The sequence below is a fragment of the Sebastes fasciatus genome, chromosome 23, assembly GCF_043250625.1.
Source record: "Sebastes fasciatus isolate fSebFas1 chromosome 23, fSebFas1.pri, whole genome shotgun sequence".
Lineage (NCBI taxonomy): Eukaryota > Metazoa > Chordata > Actinopteri > Perciformes > Sebastidae > Sebastes > Sebastes fasciatus.
The window spans coordinates 12,597,216-12,609,955 of NC_133817.1; the positions used below are offsets into that span (position 1 = coordinate 12,597,216).

The 12,740-nt window shown below is 36.8% G+C and overlaps 2 protein-coding genes across 2 annotated transcripts; one reads left to right on the plus strand and one right to left on the minus strand.

Moving 5' to 3' along the window:
• washc3 (WASH complex subunit 3) lies at positions 1-4,043 on the plus strand. The gene is made up of 7 exons (XM_074625060.1): positions 1-188; positions 628-726; positions 854-919; positions 1,011-1,148; positions 1,976-2,086; positions 2,175-2,239; positions 2,327-4,043. The coding sequence occupies exons 1-7, from the start codon at positions 138-140 to the stop codon at positions 2,424-2,426; spliced, it is 630 nt and encodes a 209-aa protein (XP_074481161.1). The 5' UTR covers positions 1-137; the 3' UTR covers positions 2,427-4,043.
• A 787-nt stretch (positions 4,044-4,830) lies between these two features.
• dram1 (DNA-damage regulated autophagy modulator 1) lies at positions 4,831-8,762 on the minus strand. Its single transcript, XM_074625059.1, has 7 exons — positions 8,470-8,762; positions 8,019-8,086; positions 6,640-6,782; positions 6,369-6,546; positions 6,103-6,161; positions 5,567-5,659; positions 4,831-5,478 (listed from the first exon to the last, which is right to left on the minus strand). The coding sequence occupies exons 1-7, from the start codon at positions 8,598-8,600 to the stop codon at positions 5,440-5,442; spliced, it is 711 nt and encodes a 236-aa protein (XP_074481160.1). The 5' UTR covers positions 8,601-8,762; the 3' UTR covers positions 4,831-5,439.
• Positions 8,763-12,740: the final 3,978 nt, after the last annotated feature.

A 12,740-nucleotide genomic window follows, 5' to 3' on the forward strand; every position in this document is an offset into this window, starting at 1 on the left:
GTAGTCACATGAGACGTTTCCCAGCAGCAGAGCTCTTCATGTAGCTAACTAACACTTTCTGTCGCTTTGCAGTGAACATTCTCGCTATTAGAAACTGAAACTTGCTCTGTAATCTGCAGGAAGTTTAAGAAACCGACATGGACGAGGACGGGCTGCCTATAGTTGGGTCTGGTGTCGATCTGACCAAGGTTAGTGATGTTATATCTAGTTAATGTTGGCTAACTAGGTAACTAGGAAATGAGCAATAACAAGCAGTGCTGCAAAACAGATGCTGCAACATCACTGTAATATCTATAGTAAAAGTACTGCCTTTAACATGTGTTTTACTGGCATTCATAGCAATATAACTGTTACTTGGAGCAGTCTTTCTTTTTTTTTGTTTAAACAATATTTTTATTGAATTTTACATATAAATATATAAACATATATACACATCTGCATATATATATAAAACTGCACAAAATCCAGTCAATGAAAAGAAACAAGATGTGTGTCAGGAGAGGTCAAGAAGCCACAGGCTTATACAAAGGACCCCCACCCCCCTTGCTGTATGTGAATTACTCAATTTCCTCACTACATCACACCCATTGCTCCTTCTTAAAATAGCTCCATCTGTGTTTCCTTCAGGTTCCTGCTATTCAACAGAGGAGAGTCGTTGCCTATCTCAATCAGTTTGTTGTGCACACGGTCCGGTTCCTGAACCGTTTTTCCACAGTTTGTGAAGAGGTTTGTAAAGTACATCTATTTATACTCACTCTTTATACTCTTTGATCTTTTATCTTGCTTCTGTTGTCCCGATCAGTTCACACAAACAACCCCAGTAACAGATCCCTGTCAAACTTCTTCCCCACAGAAACTTGCAAACATATCTCTTCGCATACAGCAGATTGAAACAACCCTGTGCATTTTGGAAGCAAAGGTGAGTTCTTGAGTCTGCAGTTTATGACACTCTGTATACACGTCATGCCCGTGCACTGATCATATATCACGTTTTGTAATATTCTGAGCAGCTGTCCTCCATTCCCGGGCTAGAGGACGTCACAATAGATGGAATCAGTCAGCGGCAACCTGCTCAGGCCAATGGACCCACTACCGCCAGTCAGAGTCAAACGGATGGTCCACCAGCAGGGACCCTGCCTCCACCAGTGGTGAATACACTGACATGCACACAAACAAGTATTTTTCAGCCACACTGTACCGCAGAACAGTTTTTCTTTACAGCCTTGTATATGCATTTTATGTAGATGCACCGACCAGTTCCTATTAAAAAAGCTCTGCCAAACATGTTTATTTAAAGGATAGTTTGAGATTTTAAGAAATATGCTTATACGCTTTCTTGCCAAGAGTTGGATGAGAAGATTGATACCACCCTCCAATGTCTGTGCGTTAATTATAAAGCTTAAGGTAGGAAATGGTTAGCATAAAGACATGGAAACATGGGGAAATTGCCAGTTTAGCTCCGTCCAACAGTAACAAAATCCACCTACCAGCATCTCATAAGCTCACTAATTAACACATTTCTGGTTTGTTTTGAATTAGTACTCAATTTGGCAACCGAGTCTCAATGAAGTTACTGTGCCCAGAGAGATGTAGTTCCACCACATAACTCCCTTTTTTGAGTTTTGGAGTGAGCCAGGCTAGCTGTTTCCCTCTGTTTCCATTCTTTATGATAAGCTAAGCTAAGTTAACCAGCTCCAGGCTGTAGTTTCATATTTAGCGTACAGACACAAGTTGTATTGATGTTCTCATCAAATTCTCTGCAAGTAAGCAAATTTCCCAAAATGTCACACTATTCCTCCTACGATTACAAAAAAAGTATAAACTGAAACCACAAACTCTGCAAGTCTACAACCTACAAAGAGTACCTACTCACCTACTAAAAATGCAAAATAAGGTACCACATTTGATATCCTGTGCCGTCTAAACCACTTGCTACTTCACACGGTGTCAGTAATTTGAATATTTCATGTTGCAGCCCGCTCAGACTGCACCAGAACCTGCAACGACACCAAAAGCAGAAGCAGAGAATGTCATGACAGTGGCCAAGGACCCAAGTTACGCCCGATACCTGAAAATGGTTCAAGTTGTAAGTCATCACTAACATCTGCTTATGGACTATAGGGATTAAAAAAACATAATATTCTGTATCTCAAAGCATGTTTTGTCTGTCGCAGGGAGTTCCAGTTATGGCTATAAAGAATAAAATGGTCCTGGAGGGTTTGGATCCTAACTTGCTTGAGTGAGTGTTTTACTGTTACCTCGTGATGATCTTCTATTATCTTTTTATGACACTGACCAATAACGTTTCCTTCGCTGCTGATGACAGCACACCTGATGCCCCCCTGCCTGACGGAGGAAGGAGGAGCGCCGAGGATCAAGACGTCGCCGCCAACAGCTCTGACAGCGAGTCATCTTTCAGCGACTGACGTCTGTCCCCGTGACCCGCAAAGCTTCCTGTAAAGGCCACCCATATCGCTACTCTGAGAAAGAGAAGTAGGTCGCAGGGTGCCTGTAAAGGAGTACCAGTGAGAAAGGTGCAAATGTAAGTGCCTGAAACAGGAAACTCCCACCACAGGGATTGTAATTTCAGTGTAAAAGCGCTGAAATTGTTTCGCTTACGGTCAGTCACTGACCTCATTTTTGATACATTTACATGGATTATGTTAGTCATCGGAACGTGGCAGTAGCAAGTCATTTTTGTACAAAAAGTGATTATATACTGTAAAAGTTTTTCTTTTTGGTTGTCACACTACAATCACAGTCTAATGCCTTTTAAGAGGAACACTCATCAGTTGAAAGTTATTAAAAATGTATGTTGGATACTTTGAATGTTTAATACATACATTATAATTCTGTGTGTTGAGGCCGGAGAGGAAAATATCACAATCATTTTTCAGTGTTGATATACTGTCATAATACCAGTTAACTGGGAAGGATAATCACATGTCGGTGAGCATTTGGTTTTCCTTCCTAAAAATCAGCCGTCATGCTGGAGGATTTCGCAAAAACGATTACAGGAACAGTTTGACTTGTTGTATTTTAACAGTAAGCTTAATACCACTTTGTTTATTTCGGAGCAGCAAAAAACTGCGTTGACATATGAATAATATCCAAACGGGAGTTCTAAATTGGTGTCTTATGATATAATATAATAAACAAGTTGCAGTTGAGGAGCATCATCCTTGTTTTACCTTGTTAACCACTACAGAGAAAGTGGATCTTATCTTTTTTTCGCGGTGATAGTTACAGGTGGCAATGTTGGAGGAACAAAAACTGCTTTGTATTGTTAATTTTAGACTAAATTCCAGTGACTTCGGAAAGTATTCAGACCTCTTTGCTTTAGGCACACTTTATTTGTATCATATATTTTAAATGGATTAAAAAAAAAATTGTTGCCATTAATTTCCAAACAATAATCTTGAAGCAAAAACACAGAAGTTTTTTGCAAATTTATTATAAATCAAAAATTGATGTGAATACTTTCCAAAGCTGCTGCATGTGTCAGAAAAAACTCCCTTATGTCACCAATAAATGATGAATAGTAATATATTGTCTGGCTCTGCTTTAGGTACTTGCATAGCTAATATTGGCAATGCAAGTACCTAATCATATTATAATTTCCATTAACATTTCTCTTAATCTTTAATTGCGTTTGTAGAGTTTAAATGTTAATACACTGATATTAGGATATCAGTGTATTATGCACACTAACCTCAGCTGGAATGAAGAGTGAATAAACTTGCACTAAGAGGTAAATCGGTGATAAACACCACTTGTCAGAACAATGTAAACTGCAGGTTTTTGTGTGTTAATTGTCAGTTGTATCAACTTATCATCACATTGATCAGGACTTGTGACTACATGCCCGAAAATGTAAAAAAAAAAGTCAAGAACGCTTTCGCACAAAAGAAATATTCATGAGATTTCTATGAATGGATATTATACTATGATGTCTGTGAAATAATTGAGAGTGGAGAAGAAGCCTGGAAAGCACTTTGTGTACAAAAGCAAGAATAAACTCAAACAGTTTGCTTAAAAAAAAAGTGTATCTTTATTTTTTTCAGCTCAGCAGCGCACCATCATCTGTGCAGTACATTAGGTCATAAGCAAAACTACCAATACAAAGTCATTGAATAAAAAAAAAAGAATAATCTCCATTGTAAATACAGTATCTGTAGTGGACGTGATCTGTGTTCATGTGACCACCGTTACAGCACAGGATTTTATTTTTGGAATTACAGTATGTTAGTCCCACCTCCTTATTGCCAGTAATACACAAGGTCTATAAAGGGAAGCTCCAAAAGTACAGGAAACACATCAGCTGATTCTCAAATGTGATAGTGGTTTTTAATTTGGTTACTAGCTTCAGCCAACAGTATGACACAAACAGTTCTCTCAGCATATCAGATGTCACATGCTTTCTCAGCATGTGAGAGGAATATGACGAAGGTAATTAAAAACCTATCAAGCAGCCTGACAGTATTTCATCTACTTTCCCATGTGTCAAGTCTCGAAGTCACAAATTTGTCTGAGAGGGCTTCACTGCCTCTAACCTTGTGTGCTTGGCTTTTTTTGTGCCCTCATTGATATACAAATTAAAACATAATGGTAACATAACAGTATTGACAGTATGCTTTAAATTAAGTAAAGCAGTGGTTTAGAATGTTTATGTTTAAAACTGTGTAATATTGCATATTTGTGACATCACAAATGGACGGAAATACGGACGGATCGTTTAAAGGCACAGTTTCTGAACGCAGGCTGTGTATATTTCCCTGTGGATTGACCGTTTCAATACCCTCACAGTATTTATATATCATTTAAACCTACTATATCTCTGAATTGAGCATCCATAGAAAGAGTTTTTTCTACATAATTTGTTGTCACAACAGTCTAACGGTCCAAAGAAAACCTGGTTACTTCCATACAGTACATCAGTGTAGTCTCACAAAACATCAGCCAGCATGTGCTCACAGATGAACGTGTTGTTAGTCCGAGCGGTATTCTCATTTAACCACAAAATGTGAAGCTATCATGTGTTCACTGTGTGATGAACTTCTCTTATTACTGGCCTGACAGGATGTGTCACGCTGGTTCGGCAACAAGTGGGCAACAGTCAAGAGCAAAGTGCAAAGTGGTGTTTGAACACAGCAATAAGTACACTTGTAAAAATGATTTGAGACCGTATAAAAAGGTATAAAGATACAGGCTATGATCAGTTTTTTCCTTCTATTTAAAATGTATAAATAACAATGCACCTTCTGTAATCTACCAATGAATTCGGTCAGGTGATACAAAACACTTATAAAAGCCTTGCAGTGTAAAATGCAAATGTACAAAATGTGCGTAAAAGCGTTACAAAAACATATGCAGCACGTTTAAACATTAAAATACTGATATCCATACTAAGTTTGGCTGGCAGTTGCAGACTCATCAAGACTACTCCTCATATTCTGTTCTCATTCGTAAGGTAAACAGCTGTAGGACAAAAGAAATGGAGAGAAATAAGAACCTCTTCCAGCAGTAAGTTAAAGACAGAGTTTCCGTTTGATGGTGTGATACTCACCTTGAAATCGTCGATGTATGTGAGGAAGAAGCAGATGAAGCTGAAGGCAACAATCCACTCGCATACAGCGCTGGTTAAATGGAAGGGATAATCCTGAAAGAGGGACACATTCAACATGTGAGTGTTAATGTCAAATGATGATATTCATTATCGATTAATCTGATTTTAGAGATTAATCGATTAATAGTTTGGTCTATAAATGTAGGAACATTGCGGTGGCTTCTTACTTTTTTTGTCCATTTTATTTTTGTAATAATGTTATTTTGTTTTTTATTGGGGTTTTCAGAGTGAAAATTACAGTACAAAAATAGGAAGAATTTCATTTAGGGAATAATTTTAAGTTCAGGTATTAAAAATGTAAAAAAATAAACATATGTATGTATGTATATGAAAAATGAAAATAAAACAACAACATATTTGCATGAAAAATGACAAATGATTAATTAATTATAGCCAAACAATTGCTGATTATGTATCTGTCCATTGACAAATGATTTCAGCTTTAAACTGATGCAGATAACATAGTGACAGCCTACCTGGTCCCAGGAGTGTCTGTGCAGTATGGTTTGTTTCACAAAGAACGCACAGATGAAAGCTGAATTATCCATTAAGGAAAATGGCATTTAACATTAGTTGTCACTTGTAATTGTGTGCCTTTACTCTTCATGACTCTAACAACAAGAGAGTAATGTTGCAACCATAAAAGTGAAGTGGTTAAAAAAATCAAGTCATGCTGGTTAACATGGTAGGAAGTTCATGAGGAAACTGTGTTTTAACAGATTAGACTTCTGTGAAAGGATACTGGGAAAGAATGCCAAAGAGGCAATGATGGCGACGCACAAACGTGCTCGACACACACCCACGGAGGACCCGAATGGAAAGGCACAATACGATATAACGGTCTGGAGGATTGTGTATAAGATGCCAGGGACAAAGAACAGCAGAGCTCCCATATCATGAACTACTCTCACTGCTAATTCCTGCAATCAAAAAGAAGAAACATTAGAAGAAGAAGAAGCATTAAATTATTTTCATGTGATTTAAATGTGCGCTACATGTGTGTGAAGACGTACCTGGAACGTGGCAACAATGCACATGCCCAAAATGGACAACAACCCAATCACAAGAGCAGCTTTATTGAGACGTGGGTTCACCACCCTCGTGTCCTCACTCAGCTTCTCCACATACTTGTACCTGGCATAGATGGTGGCTATTCCTGTGTGAAGGTGACAAAGTACATTAATGATGATTTATTTGGTAACACTTTCTATGACGCCCATGTCTATTATGCATTACAAACATACTTATAATGCGTTATAATCTGCTTATAGCGCTGTATGATTATTATTATAAGCACTAATAAATAAGGGATAATGTACAGCGAGCCGGTCATTGTTGCGAAATTAACCATGACTGGGCGATGCAGGGAGGACGGGTGAGTCTTGCATCACCCTGAATCGGTTTATTTCGCAACAATGACCGGCTCAATGTACATTATTCCGCTTATTACACGGCTACATACTTAAGAAATCAATAATTTGACACAAAAATGATCCGCCAGAGTCCGACATCAGGACTGCGTCCATAGCAACGGTCTGTTATAAAGAAACTACGAACCTTAGAATGCCGTAATTGACCAATCAGAATCAAGTATTCAACAAAGCCGTGTAATAAATATTATCATATTATCATTTATTATCTCGACAACGATATATATGACAATATAGTATGTTTTCTGTCAATTCAATAAATAAATAGTCCACATGGAATAACCACAGTAAATAGTAAAGCCTATTTTTGCATACTCCTTAAAATGAACTTAATCAATTAAAATGAACATAACAGTTTTAACTAAAAGTATAGAGAATAAATAAATAAATATAGGCCTAGCCACATCGTGATAGAAACAATATAGAAAAGTATATACGATAGATTTTTATATCGTTTTGACGACATATATCGTCATATTTCCCAGTCCTAGTTAGAATACATTATAATGTCATTATAAGTCACTATAAATGGTCATTGTTTGCTTTAAGTGAAGTGAAATAAATATAATTAAATCTATGCAAGAACAACACACGTAGAATTAAATTGTACTTTACTTAAAGCAAACAATGACCACTTATAGTGACTTAAAATTACATTATGACAGTGATTATAATGCATTATAAAAAGATAATGTATAACAACTATGGGAATTTTAATACACTAGATACCTTGCTAAAAAAAAAAAGAAGAAGTATCTTTATAATGCATTACAGACATGGGCATCATAGAATTTATCTTGCATCCTAACAAATAAATTCTGCTTTCATTTTCTTAAAAAAGAGGAAATGTGACAATGTGATCATCATATGAAGGTTTGGTTTCTCCCTTGGGAAAGCCCAAAGTTGCCAAACAAGAGTCACAGTGACATTGCAGATGTTGATACAGATGGAAGTGAAAATACCTGCACATGCAGAAATGAATGTCATCAGGCCAAATACGCAGCTCTCTGGGGGGTTTGCACCTGTGTCACTGGGGAGGGGAAAAAGAGAGTTTACAGTAGTCCTCATAATACAGACTCATGTGTAAGTAAAGAACAACTTCCTGTTCTATAGATGTAGGTTTTATTTTTGTGGCATTTCAAACTTTAGTCGTCTCTTCTTAAAATAAAACTTTAAAGAGAGAAGTGAAAAGAAGAGCTGCACCAAACAACAGATGTGTGGACGCGCAGCAGCTGGAGTTTGGATATCAGCCAAGTTACCACTGCAGGAAAACGAAACTAAACTTTTCTGCCTCTCAAAATCACTGACAACAAAACATCGACATGCATTATTATTTTTCACCTCATTTGGAATTGTTAAAGATCAAAGAATAACTTTTCTAAAAAATAAAAAAAACATATGAATACAACTTACCTTATGTATGGGAAGATTATGTCGACATCGTTTCTGAAGAGAGCAATAAGGTAGGAAATAATGAAGGTGCTGGAGGACCAGATGACCAGGAACACTGGCAGAAAGCACAGTCCTTGAGTGAACCACCACATCTCTGAACTTCACACGGATAAAATAGTGCCATACAATGTAAAAAGATCCAATGCTGGTCCAGGATGAGTGTCGAGTGTGCTGCTGCTGCTGCTGCTGGTGTTGCTGTGAGGTCTGATGAAGTTACAGACAGTCACATGGTGCAGCTGTGTGTGAACACGACTGAACTTGGCTCATCTACAGTATACAGTAACCTCTTCCCCTGAAATGACTCCTGTGGGCTGGCCCAAGCAAATACAAACACCCCTTCTGATCACCCAGCTTCCTTCCTTCCTCCTTTCATCTTTCTGTCTTTCTTTGTTTCTTTGTTTCACTCCCACATAAAAATACTTAAATTCCCAGAAATGTGTCAGTGTGCCAGTAATCAACAATAAAAGTATTAGTAGTATTTTTACAAGTTTCATTTAGTATGAGCAGCAATAATAACTATTTACTCGTATACTGTAAGCTTGTCAATCAAAAACAATACTTTTGATCAGAAAAATGAACTTTTATTATCAAAAGTTAAAGTAATCATTGTGCAGAATTTTAATAGGCTATATAAATATTATTCAATAATAAAACTAATACAAATACTACTGCTAAAAATAATAACAATAATAATGATTCTTAATGTTATTATTACTATTATTATTATTATTATTATTAATAATAATAATAATAATAAAAATAATAAAAATACTACTTCTAATAATAACAATAATAATGATTCTTAATGTTATTAATAATAATAATAATAACACTGCTAATAATAATAATAAATAAAAATAATAAAAATACTACTGTTAATTATAATAATGATAATAATTCTTAATGTTATTATTATTATTATTGTTATTATTATTATTATTATTATTATTTGTATTTGTATTTTTTTTTTATATACTTTTACCATTTAACCAGCATTTTTGGAGCTGCTATATGATGTTGAGTAGTTTGCATTATGCAATGCATAATATAGAAAATCATATATATTTTTTAAAATCTCAATCTGTAAAGTATAGCTATTAAAAAAATGGAATAATAATATTTACTGTGGAATATTTAAGTGGAAAATAGGTAATTAGTAAAATAGAGAAGTCTAAAAGCTGTTATAAAGTACAGTACTCTAGTACTTTGTTACTTTCACCAGCAATAATTACATTATACAGTACTTTACTGTAGTTTAGTTATAGTTTTTTATTTATTTATTTACAATCTGATTTCTTAAAACTACAGTTGTCAGTACTTGGATTAGTACCTCTCTTGCAGGGGTGGGAAGTAAAAGTACAGTTTTGAAGTACTTTACTTGAGTATTTCCATACCTCATACTTCTACTGCAAATTTCAAAAGGGATATATTGTAGTTTTTACTCCACGACATTTATTTTACAGCTGATTACTTTGCATAATAGGCTATATAACACATTGTTATAGCTTAATACCCAGCAGTATAATGTACTCCACCTTGACCCACCACAACAGGGAAATGCTACTTACATTTTATTAATACACAGCATTAATAATACAAAAATATAACATATAATAATATAATACATACAGGGGGCATTTTTATGCATTTTAAGTTCTAAGTACTTTTGAAGCTTTAAGTAAACTTTGCTGATAATACACCTGAGCTTTTACTTTTTTTAATAAATTGAGTATATTTACTACATTATGGTATTGGGATTTGAGTATCTGTATACTGTATTTATTCCACCACTGCTCTCTGGTGGTGAAGGAGCTGGATTGTCCCAGATAGAGAATACACGGCCTCTGGCTGGGATCCTAAGGACGGGTTCACCTGGGGACACCGTGGTAATATTAGCTGAGAAACAAAGCTGGCCAAGTTGTCATGGAAGTCAATCCCTAAGCCAAATATTCCAGTGCGTTACTCTCTGTGTATACTTTCAGACTTAAGAGACAAAAGTTTGAAATAATTCATGCAAAAATCATGTTTATTTGGAAAGCTGGAGGAGGCTTGCACAGCTTGCCATGATATACCATATACATGTAAAGTTACAAAAGTCACATCTATAGAAAATATAAGCCTGGAACAATAAATGAATCAAAAATACAATTGAACACTCAATAAAGAGGCAGAACACGGTGCAAATTTCCAAATAAATTTGCTCAAATTACCACAGTCTTTGCCACACTGTCAATCTTGGGATTTTTTCAGGTCCCTGATAGTGCAACACGTTCTCATCCCAACTCGTCACACACTGACGCTTTGTCAGACCCCTCCGCGTCACGTTTCGGTCGGTTCACTGTTGCCGCGGACGGGTTTACATTGTAGTTAATGGAAAGCCCTATAGGGCGGCGGTATCTACGGCCGTGACAAAGCGTCTGTATTTGTCACCCTGGGAATGAGGGCTGGATAGTTTGGGGTCCTGGGGAAGTTACCACCTTTAACCTGTTGGTATCTAGCTTTTTGATGTGTGGCTGCTGGTTAAATGGTTAAATAAAGCTTTCTACCACTGTAATTTATTGGATTAGATGACTGGGAAAACGATGGGACAGAGCCAGATGTATTGAGGGTGAACTTGGAACATCTGGTGGCTCATGTTCAGAGGTCTTTCAGCTCAAATCTCTGTAGAGAGATTTAATTGTTGATGTGGCAGTTGAAGCTTGCCAGGGCTCGACTTGGCAGCAATCTTAAGAAATTGCTGGTTGAAAAGGCCTTTTCTCTCTGGCTTGGTGGGAATCCTGATTCAGCAGAGAATGAGGCTATACTGCAGCCTGGTCTCAGGAGAGGACGCCATATAGAGAAAAGGACTTTTGGATTGTCTGAGAGGAGTTCGGGAAAACTGTCAAATGACTCACAATAGGATTATGCCCATAGTTCAACCATCCACATCCAAGGTCAGAAACTATCATTGACCCGACGCAGATGTTAAAGATCCCCCCACGCACACATACAACCACCAGTTATCACTTGACCAAAGTCCTGTGCTTATGTCATGTGATGGCACTTGAGCTAGTTCCACTTTTCTTTCCTAGTAGTTTCTTGTTCTCTCTGTTGATCTGGGATGTAAAAGGCTAGTTCTGAGCAGCTGTATTTCTGTTTTTCTGTGGCCAGAAACCAGGGGTGGCTTTAGTCCTTTTGGTGGCCGAGGCAAAATTCGGATTTGGAGCCCCCCCCTCATGGCGGCAGCGCTCTAGGGTTAGGGTTCAACCCCCCAGAACCCTAACCCTAGCCCATTAAACCACAACAAACATAAGACATAAGACAAAAATTTGAATTTTCAAACAAGTGGTCCCTGATATTGTTGGCTTAAAAGTGTTTAGTCAGTTTCACTGCAATTTGCACTTTTATTAACAATTAATAGCGGCCGGGCAGATGAAAAAGTGTGATAAAGAGAGTTACAGGGGTGAAAAGTGTATTTCTTTCTCTATTTATTTATTTATTTGTTATTTTGTTACCTCAATGCAGAAAATGAGGAAGGGCGCCCACCGACTTTTCAAAAAATATATTAATTTTTTTTTTTTTTTAGAGGGCAAACCATCGCCCCCCCAGAAGGTGGCGACCACCTATAAGGCCTTTGCCTTAAGCCGGTCCTGCCAGAAACAAATGCTTTTGTTACAGAGCACATTTGGTGCACTTTTGATGTTGATTGTGGGATTTACAAAGAGATATGAAGGGATTAGCATTCAACCTGTTGATAAACACTTCTTTTGAAGGTGGCTCCTGTCTCCAGACAATCTCAGATAATGTTTAGGCCATTGTTTTGTTTTATCAGAAGGACCTTTTGAATTTAGCAATGAGAAATCTTAAAGCTGCGGATTTAAAGATAATAATGATAATAACAATGGAGCAAATGACTGTAATGTGAAGTGGTTGCTGACCCACAGAGAATTATAAACCAACTTTGAGCTTTTTATCGTCTTTCAGCTCATTGTTTTGGTTTTATAGCTCAAAACTTTACTGTTTTGATTCAACAAACACTGTACACAACCTATTCACCACTAAATTGCACATAAACAAAGTTAGCAGCTAAGTTAAGTAAAAAAGTAGCTTAGCAACATATCTAACTAACGCCAGTGGGGCATTTAGCAGCTAAAGAGACAGATATTTGAGTGAATGTTGGACTTACATTCGTCAGGAGGACACAAACACGACCTCAACTGAATGATAATGTTGCTCAATATAAATAGTTATAA

Bases quoted from the DNA above. Each gene is read 5' to 3' on its own strand.
- washc3 (XM_074625060.1), top strand. From the start codon at position 138: ATGGACGAGGACGGGCTGCCTATAGTTGGGTCTGGTGTCGATCTGACC. The intron at 727-853 runs GTTTGTAAAGTA...TCTTCCCCACAG, and splicing joins TTTCCACAGTTTGTGAAGAG to AAACTTGCAAACATATCTCT. The intron at 1,149-1,975 runs GTGAATACACTG...TTCATGTTGCAG, and splicing joins GGACCCTGCCTCCACCAGTG to CCCGCTCAGACTGCACCAGA.
- dram1 (XM_074625059.1), bottom strand. From the start codon at position 8,600: ATGTGGTGGTTCACTCAAGGACTGTGCTTTCTGCCAGTGTTCCTGGTC. The intron at 6,162-6,368 runs GTATCCTTTCAC...TGGATAATTCAG, and splicing joins CTCTTTGGCATTCTTTCCCA to CTTTCATCTGTGCGTTCTTT. The intron at 5,479-5,566 runs GTGAGTATCACA...TTTGTCCTACAG, and splicing joins CATACATCGACGATTTCAAG to CTGTTTACCTTACGAATGAG.